The 22,065-nt window shown below is 41.7% G+C and overlaps 1 protein-coding gene across 1 annotated transcript in view; it reads left to right on the top strand.

Annotated features, from left to right (window-relative positions):
• Positions 1–5,694, top strand: part of ITPRID1 (ITPR interacting domain containing 1) — a 105,831-nt gene extending 100,137 nt beyond the window's left edge. The window contains exons 12-14 of the mRNA XM_040259684.1: positions 2,262–2,389; positions 3,374–3,485; positions 3,953–5,694. Coding sequence (XP_040115618.1) covers positions 2,262–2,389; positions 3,374–3,485; positions 3,953–4,252 — 540 coding nt within the window. The 3' untranslated portion in view covers positions 4,253–5,694. The remainder of the gene's footprint in view (positions 1–2,261; positions 2,390–3,373; positions 3,486–3,952) is intronic.
• Positions 5,695–22,065: the final 16,371 nt, after the last annotated feature.

The following is a 22,065-nucleotide window of genomic DNA, read 5'->3' as shown; positions in this document are numbered from 1 at the left end:
TGAGCAAATTCCAGGAGATGGTGAAGGACAGGAACGCCTGGAGTGCTGCAGTCCATGGGGTTGAAAAGAATTGGACATGACTGAGCAACTGAACAACAATGAGCCAATCAAACATGAAGGGTCAATATTGTTGCTCTTACTGTTGAAGTTAAAGTTTGTTTTAAGGCCCAGCTTGGGTCAGAGACTGGGGCTTCCCTGGTGGCCCAGATGGTAAAGAATCTGCCTATAATTCAGGAAACTCAGGTTTGATCCCTGGGTCAGGAAGATTTCCTGGAGAAGGGAATGGCAACCCACTCTGGTATTCTTGCCACTCTAATAGTCTTGCCTAAAGAATTCCATGGCCACGGGGTTGCAGTCAGACGTAACTAACACTTTCACTTTTGGGGGAATCAGAGTAGATACTACATTGTATTTGAATTAAAACCTAGTCTTTATGTTGGATAAAAAGAGTTCAAAACAGTCTCCTTTTTTTCCCCCTTTTTGCCTAAAGAAAAGTGAAAGTGTTAGTTGTTCTGTTCTGTCTGACTCTCTGTCCTTCGAATTCCCCAGGCAAGAATACTGGAGTGGGTAGCCATTCTCTTCTCCAGGGGATCTTCTCTACCCAGGGATCAAACCCAGGGCTCCCATATGACTGGCAAATTCTTTACCATCTGAGCCACCTAAGGGTTCCTTTTTGTCTGAAACTATTTTTTGTCTGTCGGAGAAAGCAATGGCACCCCACTCCAGTACTCTTACCTGGAAAATCGCATGGACAGAGGAGCCTGGTAGGCTGTAGTCCATGGGGGCGTGAGGAGTTGGACACGACTGAGCGACTTCCCTTTCACTTTTCACTTTCATGCATTGGAGAAGGAAATGGCAACCCACTCCAGTGTTCTTGCCTGGAGAATCCCAGGGACGGGGGAGCCTGGTGGGCTGCCGACTATGGGGTTGTACAGAGTCAGACACAACTGACGTGACTGAGCCTAAGTGTTTTTTGTCTGTTGTAGAGTGGAAATGCAGTTTCAGTGTTTCCAAATGACCAGGAGATGGCAGCATTTCAGAATCGTCCACATCACTCCCTTCACAGGGCGCACTCACACCATCAATTATTCCTAAATCCCAGCCCCCATGCCTTCCAATCACAAAGGTGACTGGATATCTAGGTGAAGCATAAAATTCTTTTATAATGTTCAGCCTACTTGAGCACCATAGTTCCATTGCCCTGGCCTCACTGTTTCTAGAACTCAGTCACCTTGTAAGAATTCACTGCCTGATCGGCTCACTCCTAAGGGACAAATAACTTCATGCGACCAGCTACACTGTAGCTGACAAATCGACTGGGCTTGGTGGCTGCAAGAAAACATTCAAATAGGGAAACCAAGGCAATAGCTTGTCATATAGAGCGTACGGTTTAAACAGTGATTACCATCAGGAACGATGGGGGGCAGAATTGGAATTCTAGATTCCAGTCCATGGAGGATGGGATGCCTAGTCTATGCCTGCCTCACTGTGAATGAGCTTGTGAACTGGTGGTGCTCATTCTGCAGATTTCAACCACCAGACACTGTGGATAAGCAGCTGTCGTCTAGTCGCTAAGTTGTGTCCAGATTTTTTGCAACCTCATAGGACTGTAGCCCTTGAGGCTCCTCTGTCTATGGGATTTCCCAGGCACGAATACTAGAGTGGGTTGCCGTTTCCTTCTCCAGGAGATGTTCCCAACCCAGGAATCAAACCCTCATATCCTGCATTGACAAGAAGATTCTTTACCCATGAGCCGCTAGGAAAGCCCATGGCTAAGCAGAGCTAAGACTAGTAAAAAATATTCTAAGCAGACTCTCTAATCAAGCATGTATCATTCAATAGATGTGTTCAATATCACTGAGATTCAGAGTGAGGCAGGACTCGGCACCAAAGTAAAACAAGATTATACAAGACTCAACTTTTCTAAGCACAAGCCTGCATTATGCTGGCCCTACCTCTCTGATCCTGTCTACATCCTTTCACCCTATATTACCTAGGTTTCCAGACTGACTTTTTTGTCCCTGGAACATAATGTCTCCAAGGGCCACCCAATAGTCACCGCTCTCTTGTCCCAGCCACATATGTCTCTGTTTGCCTGGAAAAGCCGAAGTCTAGGCTTTTCCTGTTCCCTCTTCAGCACATTAGCAGCAGGGCTGCACTGCACAACAGAAAGCCCAGGTGGGAAGGCAGATGCCACTGCGGTGAACTCTTACAGGGACTCAGAAAGCCCTCGCTTCCCAGCTCTTTCTAATCGTTCGCAGTGCACAGTCCATGAGATGCAAACAATGAAGACCGTGTGCCAGAGTTTCCGGGAGCATTTAGAAGAAACTGAGCAGCACCTCAGAGGACAACAGGCACTCCTTTGCAGGGACATGACAGAGGAGGAAAGGTAACTATCTAAGAGAGCCATAAAAGTAAGTACCAGCCCACATACCTGGAGCAAGGAAAGGTAATCAGGGCAGGACAGATGTGCAGCAGGGAGCAGGCCTAATGAGAAATTGGCCACTTTTTCCTTGCTTTTCTGTTCCAGGTCTTACTTTCTCAGTGGGAGTCTGTGAGAGCCATTTATTGGATAGCAACACTTACTTTTCAAGGCCAGGGCTCCTTGAGGTCAGAAAACAGGCAGCCGCTGGGAAGAGGGCGCTAGCCAGCAGGATATCTTTAATCATCGTGAATGGAGCTCTCACAAATGCAATATTGGCAGTTGTTAGAATTTTGAAAGTCTGCACTATTTTCACATAGATGAAAAGTATTATGTCCCAAAAGTAGATTAGGCACTGCCTGGGGCTGGGGATAGGAATAGGGATTAACTTATGAAGCATGAGGCTTCTTACTGGTGAAATGGAAGTGTTCCAAAATTGAATGATGGTGATAGCTACACACTTGGCAGATTTACTAGAAAGCATTGAATTATTTTCTTAAAATAGGTAAACTTTATGGTACATAGACCAGGCACCACTAGCGGTAAAGAACCCACCTGCCAATGTAAGAGACATAGGAGATGCAGAATTGGTCCCGGGTCTGGAAGATCCCCTGGAGGAGGGCATGGCAACCCGCCCCAGTATTTTTGCCTGGAAAATCCCATGGACAAAGGAGCCTGGAGGGCTACAGTCCATAGGGTCACAAAGAGTAAGACACGACTGATGCAACCTAGCACACACATATATGGTACATTAATTATTCTGCAAAGAGTTGTTTAAAAAAGAAAGAAAATTTGCCCTAATATAAACCCATGCCTGCGACTGAGACAAATAAAGATGGTGACTCTCTCTTTTAAGATATGTCAAAGGTGTGACCTACATTTTGAGAGGGATGGAAAACTGTACTTGGAGGTGACTGTGAAATCTGGTTATTTTCTATTGTTTACCCACAGGGAGGAGGCTGAGCAATTGCAGACGTTACGGGAAGCCCTGCGGCAGGAGGTGGAGGAGCTAGAGTTTCAACTGGGAGACCGGGCTCAGCAAATCCGAGAAGGGATGCTATTGGTACAGGGCAAGGGGTGTGGGGTTTACTAGATCCCACCCACTGTAGCAGGGGTAAATTAAATGATAAACCTGATTGTGCAGCCATTCCAGACTCTAAGATTAGATGCCAACACCTTGATTTTAAGTACAAAGAAATGGAAGCCCAGAGAAGCACATTGCCTTGCTCAGGGCCACATAGCTGGCTGGTGGTGATTCAGGACCAGAACTCAGGTCAGCTAACCTCCATGCCAATCTTTTCCTCTGCCCTGTAAGCAATATATAAATATTAGTGGCCCATTTCCCAGATGAGAATAGGAAACCGCTTTTGACCTCATGTGGGCTAAGTCATTGCTGAAATCTGTTGCCATCACACTGAACCCACCCTAGAGAATTCACCAAACGTCAATGCCTTTCCCACCAGTCTGAGTTAGCTACTTCATGTAAATATGGGAAGTGGTCCACACATTTTATTCTTGTTTTCTTTTTAGCAGCTTGAGCTTCTCACAGGGGAACCTGAAAACGACACAAATCTACATCAATATAACTGGACAGGAGAAAAGAGTGGCCGGACTCCAGCTGCTAAGATCCACTCTGCCATGCATCCTGGGGCTGCCTTTGCTCCTGGTGATGGCCAGCAGCCTCCCTGCTCAGGGACCCATTTAGCTGCCTTTACTCAACCCTTCTTGGGGAGCAGAACCAGGATGTCTCCTCCATCGTGGACAGAATTAGATCCAGGCCCTCCATCAAATTGTCCTGTTGGAGAAGAGGATACAGATGTCTTCCTCTAGGTCGGAGCAGGTTTGATGACCTTCCTACAAAATGTAAAAGCACATGCTAGCCAGAGCAAGCACATCTAAATTTTCCCTAAGGAGAAATACCTATCAACCCTTCATCAGCTGCTGTTTTTTGAATATTCTACTCTATGGTTAAACCTGGGAGGAATATGTTAATATTCATTTGATATAGGATAAGTGAGCACCTACTATATGCCTGGCATAGAGTGCAGTAGCCAAGATATATAGATACACCTCAAGGTGCATGTGGTGTCGTCTTTGCCCTGCTGAAACCTAGAGTATGCTGGGGGAGACAGAATGTAAACATATACATAGGTATGAATCTGAAAACTGTGAACGTGCTTTGAAGGAAATATATTAACGGGGTTTCATGAAAGAGTGTACCAGGGAGTCTGAGTTAACCTCAGCGTATCAGGAGGGTCTGCTTGAACGAGTGACAACAGAAAGAGGAAAGAAGATCCAGGTCTTAGAGGTACCAGACTGTCCTAAAGCCTCGAGTCAGTCAGTGAGCCCGACTTACTGAGGAGGCTCCCACCAGGTGCCAGGGCCTCCTCTTGTGCTGGAGACAGAGCTGTGAGCAAGAAACAGTTTCTACTCACAAAGAACTGGAGGAGGAGTGAGAAGCAGCAACCACAGGAACGAACAAGGAAATAAGATAGTGTTAGGTCTGCGCCGTGGTGAAGACTCTGTGAGGATACTGGAGAAGATGACGTGAGAGGGGTAACGTGCCTTGTACACCAGAGCAGTCGGCCTGGCTAGGCAGAAGCTATATGGGCGAGGCCTGAATGGTGAGGATGAGGAAGCCATGTGAAATCCTGGGGAAAGAACGTTTAAAGCAGAAGGAATGGAAAGTTTAAAGGCTCCGAGACACAAACCGCCTTCATCGTTGAGTGAAGGAGTGACAGGGGAGTGGAGGGAGGGGAAGTCTGACAGGTGGCCTTCAGGATGACTGTAGGCTGGCATCTGGGAGCCTGAGTTTTTTCCAAGTGTGATGGAAGGCCACGGTGGGTTTTAAGAAGGATTGTCATATGATCTGACTTACATTTACCGTTCACCCTAACAGCCTTGTGGAGAAGGCACCATTGGAGACTCAGCACTGGGCAGGGTTCCCAGTTAGAACAGAGCTCCCAGTTAGAAGGCAGCTGGTGTCGCCCCCAAAGGGGAGAAGCAAAGCTGTCACGTTGCTTCCGTCCAGCTGGGGAGGCTGGTGAGCCCCCCGCCCCCCTCCACCCCAGGGAAAGGCAGGGAGCTGAGTGCACTGGCAGTCTCTAACGCGGCCGGACCGTCCAAGGAGGGGAAATGCATGAAGAATGGAGCCATCAGCAAAAACTTCATGGAAAAGTAGCCCCTTGAGGGAAGTTCATAATTTATGTAAGATGGGCAAGTGCGAGGACTCTAAGAAGTTATTTCATTGGAAAATATCTATTACTAGACCCTAACTCGTAGCCCATTTCCTTTCTTCATCCCCCTTGTGTTTTGAAAACCCTTTGGCTTTAGTGAAGCCCTTCTACCCTGCTGGCCACCCTGCAGTTTCCGCTGTTGACTATACTTCCTCAGAGTGTGGACATCCCCCTTCCATCCTCAACTGTCTTCTTTGTCTCTCTCCATACTCCATCTTTCTCAGTATACACACTCACTCTAGAGACCCAGTTCCCAGCTCTCTCCAGAATTCCTCTCCAGCTTTGTCTACTCTCTACAAGATGGTTTCATCTGGAAGAACTGTCTCCTTGTCTCACTCAGTATCAATCTTTTTGTTTCTGTGTGATACACAGCACCCCATGCCAAGAGCTTATATGACAATCTCTTATTCTCAAAAGCAGCGCACAGCAAAACTGCTTATAAGACATAGAAAAATACTTTTTCTGTGAATCTATATTAAAGCTAAAAAAGTTCGATTTGGAAGTTTGGAATATTGACAAAGCTCAGACGTGTTTTTCACCTGAGTTGCTTCCACATAAAACAGGTGGAAATGATATTTAATGGTTGTGAGTTTATACAATCAAATTGCATAAAAGGGACCCACCCTGTAAGTTGCCATACAAAAATAGAAGTCTCTTACCTGTGATAAGACACACTTCCACTCTTTGGAGCCTCTCAGTGCTAAGGGAAGCATTCCCCATGTGAATGAGGAGGAGGCTAGGATATGGAGAGAATGATCTATACAGGTACACACCGAGTCCCGCACTGTGTTACTAATGAGAAGCACCTGCACACTGGGATTAAGGGTTCAAGCTCTAAATTTAAATCGAGAAGCTTAAATCCAGCTCCACTATCGATGTTGGATAAATTGCTTACCCCCACTGCCTTCATCTGTACATTATTAGAGTTAATGCACATTTAGTCCTTTAGAGCAAGCCTGCAACATGGTCCCCATATGATTCCATACAGAGTACGGCTCAGTATGATTACTATGCTGCTGCTGATGAGAATAAGAGTAGAGGCAATTTTTGAATATCTACTTACGTGCACAGTACTGGGCTAAGCACTTTATATACATTATCACCTATCTTATCACCTAGAGGCAAGAATTAATACATACACCCATACACATACATGTGCACACACATACTCAAAAAAACTATGAATTGTCTAAGTTCTGACAACTAGTAAGGTATTGAGTTGACTCTCTGATTCCCTGTTTTGCCCGTGGTTCACCATTATGGCTCTACCAAGTCATAGGGCTTGTGTGGTGCCTACAGGTGCATCCACATCAACCAAGTAGCCCTGCTTCTGTCTGTGATATTTATTTAGCTTTAGCAGAGATTTTCCTTTAAAAACAAAATCTCATTCTGTATAAAAGTTTGAAAACATGGCACTGTGTTAATGGCATATGACTCATAGTCAAACACAGGCTCTGAGTCATTTTCTTACAAAGTGATGACTTCCTCCACAAAGACTCGTTGGAACCTACCATCCTAGCAACTCTTAGCTTACTCTGACTTGTCCCATTGCCAAGAATAATGGCAAGAGTTCCTTTGTAGTCCCTGAATGATTTTCTGGGAAATCTCATTGTTCTGTCTTCAAGTTCCAAGATCCTTCATTCTCTTTGTTATGAAGTTAAATCTGTCCAAGTTGACTTTATTCAGGGAAATCCAGGCCACATATTTGAAATCAGAAATCATTACAGTAAATATTTGTACAAAGTTAAAACACAGAAAATCTTTTAACTATAAAACACAACTCAGGGTTGGAATGATTCCATTTCAATGAAAAAGAAGAAAAAAATAAAAAACCACACTGCCTGATCATTTTCAAATTTAGAAGTTGGCAAGGGAACAATTTAACTTCTTTTATATGGAAGGACAGGGGTCCTTTCCTGTATTAATTTTCTTCCATCTAGATTCCATTTCAATATTCGAAGCCAAAGATTTTAGAGAAAACTGAGTTAGAAACAATAATTGGAAAACCAGGTCACATATTTCCCTTTGTTTTGTTATGCATGAGTGAAGACCCAGGTTGCACAATGAAGACAAAAGATAAAACATTGAAGGTTGCTCTGAACCTCAGCACATGCATATGCTATGGAGATTTGTATAAGGAAATCTTCCTTTCAGTCCACAGAAAAGCATGCTCACAAAATTCCATTAGATTTTGCTTAACAGATATTCTTTTATATGTGCTTTTTTGTCTGCAGGGCCAAGAGTTACCGTATCTTCAAAAATAATTTTGCTAAAATGGAAAAAATAAAATCAGAAGACTTTCTAATGACTTGAAAACCTAGTCTACCTATTTCTTTGTTGAGAAATGATTTCTGATGTATAATCAGTTCAGTTCAGTCGCTCAGTCGTGTCCGACTCTGCGACCGCATGAATCACAGCATGCCAGGCCTCCCTGTCCATCACCAACTCCCGGAGTTCACTCAGACTCACTTCCATCGAGTCAGTGATGTCATCCAGCCATCTCATCCTCTGTCTTCCCCTTCTCTTCCTGCCCCCAATCCCTCCCAGCCTCAGTCTTTTCCAATGAGTCAGCTCTTTGCATGAGGTGGCCAAAGTACTGGAGTTTCAGGTTCAGCATCATTCCCTCCAAAGAAGATGCAGAAGCTGGAATCAAGATTGCCGGGAGAAATATCAATAACCTCAGATATGCAGATGACACCACCCTTATGGCAGAAAGTGAAGAGGAACTCAAAAGCCTCTTGATGAAAGTGAAAGTGGAGAGTGAAAAAGTTGGCTTAAAGCTCAACATTCAGAAAATGAAGATCATGGCATCTGGTCCCATCACTTCATGGGAAATAGATGGGGAAACAGTGGAAACAGTGTCAGACTTTATTTTTTTGGGCTCCAAAATCACTGCAGATGGTGACTGCAGCCATGAAATTAAAAGACGCTTACTCCTTGGAAGAAAAGTTATGACCAACCTAGATAGCATATTGAAAAGCAGAGACGTTACTTTGCTAACAAAGGTCTGTCTAGTCAAGGCTATGGTTTTTCCAGTGGTCATGTATGGATGTTAGAGTTGGACTGTGAAGAAAGCTGAGTGCCGAAGAATTGATGCTTTTGAGCTGTGGTGTTGGAGAAGACTCTTGAGAGTCCTTTGGACTGCAAGGAGATCCAACCAGTCCATTCTGATGTATAATATAGGTCATAAAATAGGATATTTGTACAGAGATTAAAGGGTAAAAGTTTTCTGTGTGGGAGGAGAGAAGTTTTGAAATGTTTTATTGTAAATTGATGTGTTGCATTTCTGATTTCAGATTTTAATGCAAACAGCAAAGAACACTCGCTATTTGCAAAGATTATAGGTTATTTGAAATGATGTCAAATTGTCTTGCAAATGAGAGAAGGTGAACAGAACCCAAAATATTGGTGGCATTTTTCTTTAACTCAAAACTCAGGCTCTACTAGTCTAATTTTCCAACGTTAATAGACCAGTAGTTTAGTATGAGATGCTCCCTTTCTAAGTCAACCGAATTTTGTAAAGAAAGAAACTTGCACGTCAAGAATAATTTCTTATCATTAGAATCAATTTGAAGACTTTTCCCTTTTAAGTGCTTTAAGAGCTCAGTGCTATCCTATGCTGGTAACCCTCTAGCCCTCAGGCCAGTCCTTCTCTATTCATTCACCAGGAGAATGAAAGTAAAAGAAATGTATTTACTTCCTAAATACACCCACAATTTCTTCATTATCATTCCCATTATCATTCAATAATTGCTTATTTGCTAATGACAATGTACCAGAGCCACAGGACATCTCTATTTTTCTTTTTTAAAGCAAATATTTCAGGGTATTTAAAAGTATATAATTTTTAACACTTAACAAATATAATAGGTATAGTAAGTCTTTACCCATAGGAAAAAAAGTTAAATGTTTCTTTTGGACCGTCTATATTCTTCTATGGAGACGGGTGGGCATTTGTCAAATATATTTCTCTTTTGCATGTTTTATAAATAAAATAAAATTTACTTTTTTATTATCTATTGACACAGTTTTCTTGAACCGTTGAAAACTGTTAAATCTCATGAACTTCCCATTGCTTTAACGAGTACATAACCCTGATGCATTACAGAGGAAAGTTCCCTGCCCTGTTCAACTCTCATTCTTGCCCAGTTTTTCATTTATCTATTCTTTACAGTCTCAACCTCCGGCAATCCCTTTACCGCTTCTTCCATCCATAGTGGAGGTTCCAAGTGGTAGCATAGGATATTTGTCTGACACTTGGTCAGTTTATGTGTATGCTCTTATATTTTCTTAACCCTCTACTATCCGTTTAATCTGAATGACTGTAGAGCGATGGATCATACATTTGCCTTCTGGAAACTCTTAATTAAAATAAGCATGCTCTTTGAAATTTAGAAAGGTAATGGTTTTCCTTTCTTGTGGTTGAGTGGTCTGCTTTCTGAAAAACTGTAGCTTTCAAGAATATTTCATGCTTCCTTTTGTAAAACATTCAAGTCATTTAAAATTACAGCAAGAACTTCTAACCCAGTCTTACTCTTGTGTCGTTCACACCTGATAACAGTGTCTTGCTCATAGTCACTTCTTTACAAATTCTTATTGAAATAAATTAAGGAGAACTGCTTTGCTTTGTATAAAACAAGGTTTAGAGATTTCTCTTCATTTATGCTCAAGGTGAGACTTACTTATACATGTATTTATGTAAAGTCCTAGGCCACTACATCATGTAACACTCTCTTTATAAGGACACACATTATAGACTGAATTGTGTCCCCCAGAATTCACTATCTTAGAGCCCTAACCCCCAAAATGACTGTATTTGGAGATGGGGGTGTTAAGGAGGTAATTAAGGTTAAATGTAGTGGTCCCATAAGGGTGGGACCCAATCCATGTGCTCATGGACAAGGCCATGTGAAAATGCAGAGAAAAAGGAAGCCATTTACAAGTCAGGAAGAGAGTCCTCACCAGAAACCAACCCTGACAACACTGGGAGCTTGGACTTCTAGTCTTCAGAACTCAGAAAAAAATAAATAAAATGTCTGTTGTTTAAGCCACCCAATATTTTGTTATGGCAGCCCAAGCAGACTAGTACAGATTTTGGTGCCAGGAAGTGGGGTGCTGCTGTAACAAATAAAATGTGGGAGTGACACTGGAACTGGGTGGTGAGTAGAGGCTGGAAGAGTTTTGAGGTACACGTTCTCTTCAAAGCAAGCTTTCTCGTTTTTGCAATAAGGATAGACTGAGACTTTCCCAAATCTTTATGTCTGATTCTTTTTGCTTAACAGTCCTGTTGATTTATCTCCTTCCTCTTGTGTTTTATTACAAGCAGTAAGGAGAAAGCAGGATGTACCTTCAATACTTGGCTTAGAAACCTCAGCTAAATATCCAATTTCATTGCTCAGATGTTCTACTTTGCACAAAACACAAGAACTCAATTTAGCCAAGTTCTTTGTCATTTTATAATGAGGGTCAAATTTTCTCCAGTTTCTAATAGCATACTCCTCATTTCTGTCTGAGGCCTGAGACCCCACCAGAATTGTTTTAATGTTCATACTTCTACCAGCAGTCTGCTCATGATAATGATATATATATATATATATATGTATATGCGTGCTCAGTCACTTCAGTCATGTCCAACTCTCTACGACCCCATGGACCATGGCCCACCAGGCTCTTCTGTCCACGGGATTCAATTCTTCAGGCAAGAATACTGAAGTGGGTTGCCATTTCCTTCTCCAGTGATAAAGTATGAAGTGAGTGAAGTGAAGTCACTCAGTCGTGTCTGACTCTGCAACCCCATGGACTGCAGCCCACCAGGCTCCCCTGTCCATGGGATTTTCCAGGCAAGAGCACTGGAGTGGGGTGCCATTGCCTTCTCCAGATATATATGTGTGTGTGTGTGTGTGTGTATATATATATATATATATATATATATATATATGCATATTCTCTAAGACAATAGAAGCTTTCTCTCCAGCTCTCCTCTTTTCTTCCCAAGCCCTCACCAGAATTGCCTTTAACATGTTTCTACCAACGGTCCCTTCAAGGAAATATAAGCTTTTTCTACCATGCTCCTAAAAAGAACTATGCTGCTCAAAGTCATGCTCCCTTTCTCAGGGCAACCTGCCTCTAATGACTGGTTGATATGAAGGAATGGAAGCCAAGACCCCTCACCTCAACTTAGGACAACTCTCAAGAATCACTCTGGCTTCCAAGCTCACCTTGGAGTTGCTTGAGACTTTTGTTGGAACTACAGCCCAAGTCTTTCCTTTGTCCAATCCTGCTTTCTTATCTCACAGATGTTAATTACAAGAGTGTGGTAAGTCCCTTCAGTTATGTCCGACTCTTTGCAACTCTCTGGACCATAGCCGGCTGGCTTCTCTGTCCATGGGATTCTCCAGGAAAGAATACTGGAGTGGGTTGCCATGCCCTCCTCCAGGAGATCTTCCCAACCCAGGGATCAAACCTGCGTCTCTTACATCTCCTGCATTGGCAGGAGGGTTGTTTACCACTAGTGCTACCAGGAAACGCAATTACAAGAGTACTCTTAATAAATTCTAAATCTCCATTTCAGAGCCCGCTTCCTTGGAAACCTAATCTGTGAAGCCATTTTAGTTTGAGTTTTCTTAGAATTAGGTCCTGAAACAAGGATACAAATTCAAATCGTTTGTTTGAGAAGTCATCCCTAAAAACATTACTAAGGCAAGTGGGGAAGTAGGAGAGGTAGTGAGTGAAAATCAATAATGTATGCATTGTCAAGCAAGTTCACTAAGAGCGGGCAAACAGAACTTAATTCCATTGGTGAAATCTGAGACCTCAGTGCTTCAAAGTTATCCTGTTCAAGGGATATGGGAGCTGGGGTATTTATTCGTAAACTCTCATCAGTCATTGGTTGAAAACTGCCCCTCGAGCATTAATTCCCCAGTATTATCAGATAGCTCTGTATAGAGGAAGAATTGGAGAAGGCAATGGCACCCCACTCCAGTACTCTTGCCTGGGAAATCCCATGGGCGGAGGAGCCTGGTAGGCTACAGTCCATGGGGTCGCTAAGAGTTGGACACAACTGAGCGACTTCACTTTCACTTTTCCCTTTCATGCATTGGAGAAGGAAATGGCAACCCACTCCAGTGTTCTTGCCTGGAGAATCCCAGGGATGGGGGAGCCTGGTGGGCTGCCGTCTATGGGGTCACACAGAGTCGGACACAACTGAAGCAACTTAGCAGCTTAGCAGCAGCAGAAGAAGAATTAGATCCATCGATCAATGTTCTATATGAACTGGAAGCTGGAAATTTTATCAGAGTGAAGAATAAGTGTTGAGAGGTATATACACTATATAACTAAAAAATTAAACGTTACCCATATATACCAATAAACCATTGCACACTGTATTCATGTTTCTCCGTGTTGTAGTCGACTGCACAGATTTCTGAACCTTTTGGTATATACCTTTGAATATTCAAATCAAACATAACCTCCTCTCAACAGTATGCCTGGTTCTTTCTTTTTACTTGAATAGAGATGACTACCTCCTCCTTTGTGTCACCAGAGTCCCTTCTATGGACTTCATCCTTAATTCCAATGTGACAACTTCAGAGTAAGTTTCTTGATGGGAGAGCCGAGTCTTGATCTTCCTGAAATCACTTGTACTGAGCACAGTATCTTAAACATAGTAGGAATGTTTGGTGAAAAAAAAAATTGAAATACCAGACTAGTCTCAAAACTAAATTCCTGAGTGCTATTTCCACTGGTCGTGAAAATATGCTTTGACAATATTTTTCTTCCAACATTTAAAAAAATGTTATTCCACTGGTGTCCTGTTGTTGCTTTTGTTTTTTGCCTGCATGGTTTCTGATGAGAAAATCTGCCGTCATTTGAGTCACAGAGTCTTTTTTTAATGTATTGGTTTTCTATGGCCTTTTCAAGATTTCTTGCTTTGTTTTGGTTTTTACCCTTTGATTATGATGAGTAAGAGCATGTTTTCTTTGAGTGTATTCTATTTGAAGTTTGCTGAATTTCATCCATCTGCAAATACATGTCCTTTACCAAATTTGGAAATTTTTCAGACATGATTTCTTTAAATATGTTTGTGCACAAATTCCTTTCTCCTCTTCTTCCAGGACTATAATCATAGTGTATAAGAACTTATGATATTGTCCCACAGGTCTTGAGAGTCTGTTCATTGTTTATCAAACTTTTTTTTTCTTCTGTATTCTCCAGATTGGATAATTTTTATTGATTGACCTTCAAGTTCATTGGCCCTTTTTTTTTTTCCTCACCTCCATTCTGTTTTTGAGGTCCTCTAGTAGATATTCTAGTTCTGTTATTGTATCTATCAACTCAAAAGTTTCCACTTGGTTCTTTGGCATACCTTCTATTTCTCTGCTGAAAATGTCTATCTTCATTCGTTTTGAGAACGTTCACCCTTAATGCATGAATAATCATTATAAGATGTGCTTTTAAATATTGGACAATTCCTGCATCTAGGTCATTTTAGAGTTTGCATTTGTTGATTACTTTTTCCCTTGTAGGTTATTTATGTCTTCCTGGTTCTTTGTATGTTGAGTAACTTTGGATTGTATCCTGGACAATTTATTATGTTTTGAGACTGACTGTGGGATCTGTTAAAATTTTCTGAGGAGTGTTAATTTTTTTGTTTTGTGTTTTCTTTAGTAGCCGGTTAACCTAGTTAGGTTCAGACCACAGTCCTGACCTAGCCTCAGGTTGTGGCTCTATTGTCAATTTAGTTTTCATAGTTGTTCTGTACTATCTGGCCTACCTGTACACGCATCATCCAGGACTCCGTCCAGGACTGGATGGTGGTCTACACTGTAGTTCAGTCTCAAAGGCTTTTCCATGTTGCTTATGATCAAGTTCTACACATGCATGACTCATGATGAGCCCAATACTTTATACTCCAATTTAAAGGATTCCTTTCTCCAGCTACCTCCTCTTTGTAAATCCCCCCACATTCTCCGACTCCTATTGACTCCTTTGCATGGCTCTGCCTAGAAAACCATGGTTTTAGCATTCATGTACTGTAATGAACTTACTGAAACTGGATTTGTGTGTGTTTCTCAGTTGCTAAGTCATATCCCACTCTTTGTGACCCCCATGGACTATATCCTGCCAGTCTCCCCTGTCCATGGAATTTCCCAGGCAAGCATACTGAGTGGGCTGCCACTTCCTTCTCCAGGGAATCTTCCCAACCCAGGGCTGGAACGAGCATCTCCTACATTACCACTGAGCCACCTGGAAAGCCTGAAACTGAATCTACCTCAGGGCAAAGTAGCAAGAGAAAGGAGCTTGCAGAACCCCTGCTGCTGTAGCTGCTACCCACGAGGCCACGGCCACGGTTGCTGCAGTTTCCACTGTCACAGGAATGCCACTTTATTACTGAAGTGGGGCTAAGAGAAGTCAAAGATCTTTCTTCCCCAGGGTCCCCATTCCCAGTCCTCTGTGCCACGAGAGAGGACTTTTCGTGCAGCTTTTTCTGTTAACACTCATAGAGTCTCAAGATTCAGGGGGTCCTAGAATCTATACCTGGAAATATGGGAAGAGAGAAGAAGCAGGAAGTCATCTTCGTAAGTGTTGCTCTTTAAGGCTTTTGTTCTCCTCTTTAGTTAACTTGCCATTATATACTTTTCAGAGTCCTCAGATAGTTGATTTGTGTATTCTGTCCAGGTCTTCTAGTTGTAATCAGTGGGAGAGGGTACATGCATTTACCCCACGTTATCCAGAACTGAAAATTTTCAACCTAATTGTTTTTGATATTATCTTATTATAGTAAAAAATGCTAACATTTGCTTACCATGTGCAAAATACTGTGCTAAGCCTTTTACGTACATGTTTTACATATGGAAAAACAACAAACATTTATGATAAACATCACTATCCCCATTTTGAAGATGAGGAAATAGAGACCTAAGAGGGGTTAAGTGAATCCCTCAGTGTCACCCAACGGGAAAACCTGGTATGATCCTTGACTGGTCTGACTGCAGAGTCACTCTGAGTCATTCTGCAACATAGTCATGAGTGGGGACAGTGCCGCAGATGCTCCGATTACATGTGAGGGCCAGGAAGCGGTCTTCTCTGAGACCTATGTTTTCCTAGCTTTCAGCATTGATTAGGTCAAGCTGAAAGATGTACTTATGCACAAGGCAGGTTGAGATTTAATATTGCTTTGTGTTGGTTATTGGGCAGGTGTTTGTTTAAAGGAAGTGGAAACAGGTGTGTGGGCCCTGATTCAATTACATGATGGAGAGGAACACGCTGATCCATGGCCCTTTTCAAGGAGAGATGCTGATTGTGCTAATTAATCATTTGTCTGTCAGAACAAAATAGAACATAATAGAAAATGATGTTCCAGCTACCATAGGTATGGAATACAGACTCATGTGTCTGTCTCTCCAGCAACCAGATGCAACTGTTTATGATGACAGCAATTAAGATGCAGTACCTGAGTCCTCCTGTATTACCATGTCTGAGATGATCTGAAGGAAAGGGGTTTAATAAACTCTTGCCAATAACATGGAACACCATCCAACAGGAATTGTCTCTCAAAGGAAATTTTCTCTTCAAAGAGATTAATTGAGTCCTTTTAGATCATGATGACATCCAAAGGATATGGTTGAATGGGATATTTTCCATTCTGTGTCTTGAAACACTCAATTTACCTTACCTAACCAAGACTTGTATGTTCATAATGGAGCATAATAATATCTAATTCTCTTCTTGAAATTATCCACTTACCACCCAATAACCAGAGTAGTCTTTTAAAAACGTAAATCAGATGGATTGCTTCACTGTGTAATAATTTCCAGTGGCTTTTCATATATTTTTAGCTATATCCCTAACTCCTTACTGAGATCTACAAAATTCTACACAACCCAGCCCTACATACCTCTATGACCTCATTTCATACTACTCTCTGTCTCTATCACTGTGATCCAACTTCATGAATCTTTTTGCTAATTCTTGAACATACCAAGGATCATTCTCATTTCAAGGGTATTTCCCCTGCTGTTCCCTCTTTGCATTTGCTAGTTCGCTTTCCCCAGATATTCATATGGCTGGCACCTTCTCCTTTAAATCTCTTTTCAAATGCAAGCTCTTCAGAAAGTCTCCTCATGACAACTCTATCCAAAAGAGCTTCTTCCTATACTCATCTCTGTATATTCTCTTTCCACTTACCTTTGTTTTCTTCTTGGCATTTTGTTATCTGGATTTTTATTACTTTATTTGTTTATTTATTTAGTGGCTATTTCTCTTATTAGAATGTAGCTTTGTGAGGAAGCGACTGGTCTGGCATTTTTCCATGTCCTATCTCCAGGCCTAACACACTTTCTGGCAAGTTATCAGTTCATAAAATAATTTTATGAGTGAACAGACAAGAGAATTAATTAGATAATTAGCTAAATCAATATACCAACACTAATAAACATTAGATAAACAAAGATGAGATGTAATCTAATCCATCAAGCAATTTTTGATTTGGGGAGGAAAACACATACAACTAATAACCTGTCTATGTTATTTATTTATATACTTTTCAAAAATTCCCTATGAACATCAGGGTTTCTGGGCCTGGGATGATCATTTGTACCAGACAGCAGGGAAACTGAGGAAAAAATATCAGGACAACATAGCAAGTCTTCAATAAAATTAATGCAACACTGTTAATGTAACAGTGTTCTTCCTTTTATTTCAGGGCTATATCCCCTTTTAAATTAGAGGAATTGCCTCTTGGTATGGACAAGCACAAATCTAACTCCAAATTATATCATCCACCTCAAAGATTCTCCTCCACTCCAGGCCCCTGCTTGCTTCACCAGCACATGGAATTCATTACATTATTGTAAAGCCACTTCCTCCCAAGCACCTGCTTTGAATCAGAATTTAGTATGGACAGTGTTCCTTTACTTTTGAACCCCATGCTTATATGAGATTTTCAGATTATGGTAAATCCATCTAGGTCAGTGATTCTCATATCTGAAGTCCTATTAAAATAATCTAGAATTTCCAAAAAGTTGCCTTTGCCTACAGAAAGGGCTAAGTTGGGACTATTGGGGTGAGGGAAATGTTCTACACCTCATAGTGATGGACTATGACCAAATGTATTTGTAAAAATTCATAGAATGGCACACCATACAAGGGTGAATTTACTGTATATAAATTATATCTTAACAACCTTCCACTAAAAAGCAATCAGTGTTCTTCAAAAGGGCTTCCCAGGAGGCACTAGCGGTAAAGAACCCACCTGCAGTGCAGGAGACATAATGAGAGGCGAGTTCAATCCTTGAGTCTGAAAGATCCCCTGGAGGAGGGCCTGGCAACCCACTCCAGTATTCCTTCCTGGAGAATCCCATGGACAGAGGAGACTGGCAGGCTATAGTCCACAGGGTCACAAAGAGTCAGACACGACTAAAGCAACTTAGCACACGTGCCTGCAGTGTCTTTCCAAAGAACCAAATCAGGTCTGTCTACCAAACTTGATTTTCTCCACGTGCAATCAAATATATCCATACAAACTAGTCTTAATTAGTGTGTGAACTATGTAATTTTCCAAATGATTAGAGAAAAAAGACATAATCCATTCAAATACATAATGAAAATTTGTTGAACTCATTAAAGAGGAAACTAGTAAGATGCCAGAGTTTATTTAAACAATAACATGAGAAATGTTTTGTTTATTGTAATAAGTGTATGACAACTGCTTGATAAAAATTTCTACTGTAAATAAATGTTTTACTGAGCAATAAATCCTGTTTTTGGGGGGGTGATTTTCCATATTGGATAAATATTATTTGCAATTGTTCTTGAATATAAAATCATTTGTATTTTATCATATTTGGACAAACACACCTAACTGTAGGGAGTCCTTAAATCCCAGTGGCCCTAATTAAAGTCCAACAAGTGTTGTTCTGCTTAAGATTCTGATGATCTTCATATGAGTTGAGTGAGCAGCACCCTAGCATGACAAAGAAGGTCCTAAAAACTACAAACAAGGCTCACCCTATCCAACTGTTTTGAGCTTCCCAGGTGACACAGTGGTAAAGAATCCACCTGCCAATACAGAAGAGGCAAGGGTTCGATCCCTGGGTCAAGAAGATGCCCTGGAGTAGGAAATGGCAACTCAGTCCAATATTCTTGCCTGGAAAATGCCAGGCACAGAGAAGCCAGGCAGGCTGCAGTCTACGGGGTCACAAAAGAGTCAGACGTGACTGATCCCACATGCACTTATTGAAGGGTTTATTTTTTCCCCTAACCTTCAGGGTTTTGTCCCCAGATACAGTAGTGGAGGTGGTAGGCAAGCGTTCTCATCTGAGCCTGCCCTCATTTGCCTGAATCCTCCACAGAGGTAAGTTATTTGTCAGATTTTTCACTTCACCTACTCACTCACTGTGGGACAGCTGATTTGTTTACATCAAATGAAAGGGCTTCTTGAGTGGGAGTATGTGCTATTTAGAATAGACAGTGGACAGGTAAACAAATAAGCAGAAACAATGAAATTTCAAATAATAAGTATTGCTATGTAATCAATAAATCAAACAATATGAAAATGAAGTAGTGATATATGATGTAACAAGGATAAACCTCAAAAACATCACACTGTTAGTCACTCAGTCATGTCGACTCTTTGTGACCCCATGGACTATAGCCCACCGGGCTCCTCTGTTCATGGAATTCTCCAGGCAAGAATACTGGAGTGGGTTGCTATTTCCTTCTCCAGGGGATCTTTCTGACCCAGGGATTGAACCTGGGTCTCCCTCATTGCAAGCAGACTCTTTACCAACTGAGCCGCCAGGGAAGACCCTAAGTGAGAGAAGCCAGACACAAAAGACTATATATTTTATTCTGTATTTTATTCTTGTGCATATAAATTGTCCAGAATTATTGAATCTATAGATACAGAAAGTAGATTAGTGGTTGTCTAGAGCTGGAGAATGAGGTGTGGAAATGAAAGTGGCTGCTAATAGGTATAAGATTTCTTTGGGGGATGATCAAAATATTTTGGAATTAGATTATGTATGCATGCATGCTCAGTCACTCAGTTGTGTCTGACTCTTTGTGTGCCCATGGACTGTAGCCCACCAGGCACTTCTGTCCACTTTCCAGGCAAGAATATTGGAGTCGGTTGCCATTTCCTACTCCAGGGGATCTTCCCCACCCGGGGATTGAAACCCACATCTCCTGCATTGCAGGGGGATTCTTTACCCCTGTGTCACCTGGAAAGCCCCCAGATTATGGTGAACAGTTCTATAAATATATTCAATGCCATTAAAATTTTCACTTTAAATGTACATAAATTATATCTCAGTGAAGTGGTAAAAAATAGCAAAGCAAAATCAATAAAAATAAAGCAATCATAAAACATTTGAGGCAGTGTTTCCAAGCAGGTAACAGCAAGACCACCACCTGAGCTGGGGATGAACTTGCCCTATATAAGGAACAGAGAGTAAGGCTGGAGCAGTCGAAGAGGGAGAAGTAAGTAGGGAACAGGTCAGAAGGGTCTCAAGCCATGGTAGGATCTTTTTGAGTTTAATTTCGAGTGAATGAGAAGCCATCGAAGGATTTGAAATAGGATAGTGACCAAATGTAATACATACTAAGAAGATTAGTCTGTCTTGTGGGTTATTGACTCATGGGGAATGAAAGGAAGCAGACAGAGCTGCCAGGACCTATTATAGTAGTTTGGGCAACACTCAGAAAAGTCATAGATTCCTTCCCTTTCCTTCCTTTCAGTTCTCTTCCCTTCCTTTCTTTTCTCTGCTCTTTATCATAAACAAACAGCAAGGTGACTTTATATTTAGCAGAACAATTCTCATGAGTTGTCCCAGAAAAGGACTACTTAGCCAGAATATTTGACCCACTGTTAACCTTTAGTACTTCAAAAAATTATACATCACTCCACAAGAGAACAATCTATTTATAATGAAAAGTGTAAACTCTTATATAATTAATTCTCATTAAGAAGGTATTATCCCAATTTAGTATCAAAACCTACCTTTCACTCCAAATAGCACTGTCAAAGTAAAACATAGGTCACTTAATTTGTCCATGACAACTCTTTCCACACCAGTTTTCTAGCTCACAGCAGCTAAATGATTTTCCTGCATCACAAACAAACTGCAGTCTTCAGTGCTATATTTAGCAAAGGAACAATAAGGCATCTGTAGAAACCAGTGTTTGCGTTTGACTCCTCTTCTTGCCTAAGGGGTTATTTCCATGGTGCAAGCTCAAGTGGGTGGCAAAGAATAGGCAGGCTTTGTGAGACCATTACTCACATAATGAGATCTGAGGTCTGCTATTCAACACAATTTTCAATGGGCACTTTCCCTAGGGCTAAATTGCAGCCTACAGATGTTTTGATTAGCAAATATAATTTAAAAATAAAAGCGTACAAAACGCCTCCAGCCCCCATCCTTTCAAATTCGTTCGTTTTTCTCCTAGAAGAGGTCTGCTCAGCAGTGTACTGTGCTCAATCTTGGAATGTGTCACTCTCCTCTGGGACTCCTCCAGCCCTCCTCCCATCTCGTGACAGGTCCCAAGGTATCTCTTCACTTGACCCAATTATTTCTATGTCAGGAACCAATCCACCTTGAAAGCATGAGTGATCTGATACCTTGTGTTTCAGCCAGCTCCAGGCATTCAGATACCACATGCCCACTTCTCCATAAAACTGAGCTACACCCATGCACTGGTGATCTTATCAGTCATTTCAGAGCTTGTTTATCAATTCTAAACCTTCCCCTGTTTCGGAGCAGTTTTCTTCCAGCTTTTCTTCTTTGTGATACTGCGCATCCTCCTGTGAAATTTGTTTTGCTCCTAATCTCTCTAACTGGCAACTCTTGTCCCATAATAGCATAGATTCTAGGAAAGTCAAATTATGCTTTAAAGTAGACTGGCAGGTAACTTTAGAACTTCAGGTTCAAGCTCTGCCTATAGCTGCTATGGGATTATCCAACCACCTGTGTTACAAAGTCTCATTGTCCCTCACTGGTCACTTATTGCCCTGTTCCATGGTGATAGCCTCACATGTCTTCTGGGTCTCTAATGGTCAGCTAACTGCTATGCATTCCCCACTCCACACCTCTACCCTCATCTCCGGACTGGGGCACACTGGAATGTCTGACTCTCCTCAACATCATATCCAGGCTGTGGGGAACCCTGGAACCTGTCTCAGACCCTCTCTCCACAAAGATCTACCATGCCAGCACTTCTGATGTGCCCACACCATATAGCCACATGGTAGACACAGAGGTGCTCAACCAGATGATCACATAGGAAGCATGGTATAAATCCCCTGAGCTCTGGGATTCCCATACATCTGTCAGGGAATCCCAGAGATTTCACAGGGCTCTAGTTATGGCAAGAATGTTCCTTTTATCATAACACATTATTTCATGGTCC

The sequence above is a fragment of the Oryx dammah genome, unplaced genomic scaffold, assembly GCF_014754425.2.
Source record: "Oryx dammah isolate SB20612 unplaced genomic scaffold, SCBI_Odam_1.1 HiC_scaffold_18, whole genome shotgun sequence".
Taxonomy (NCBI): domain Eukaryota; kingdom Metazoa; phylum Chordata; class Mammalia; order Artiodactyla; family Bovidae; genus Oryx; species Oryx dammah.
The sequence above is the reverse complement of the archived record's forward strand: the minus strand, read 5'-3'. Positions and strand labels throughout refer to the sequence as shown.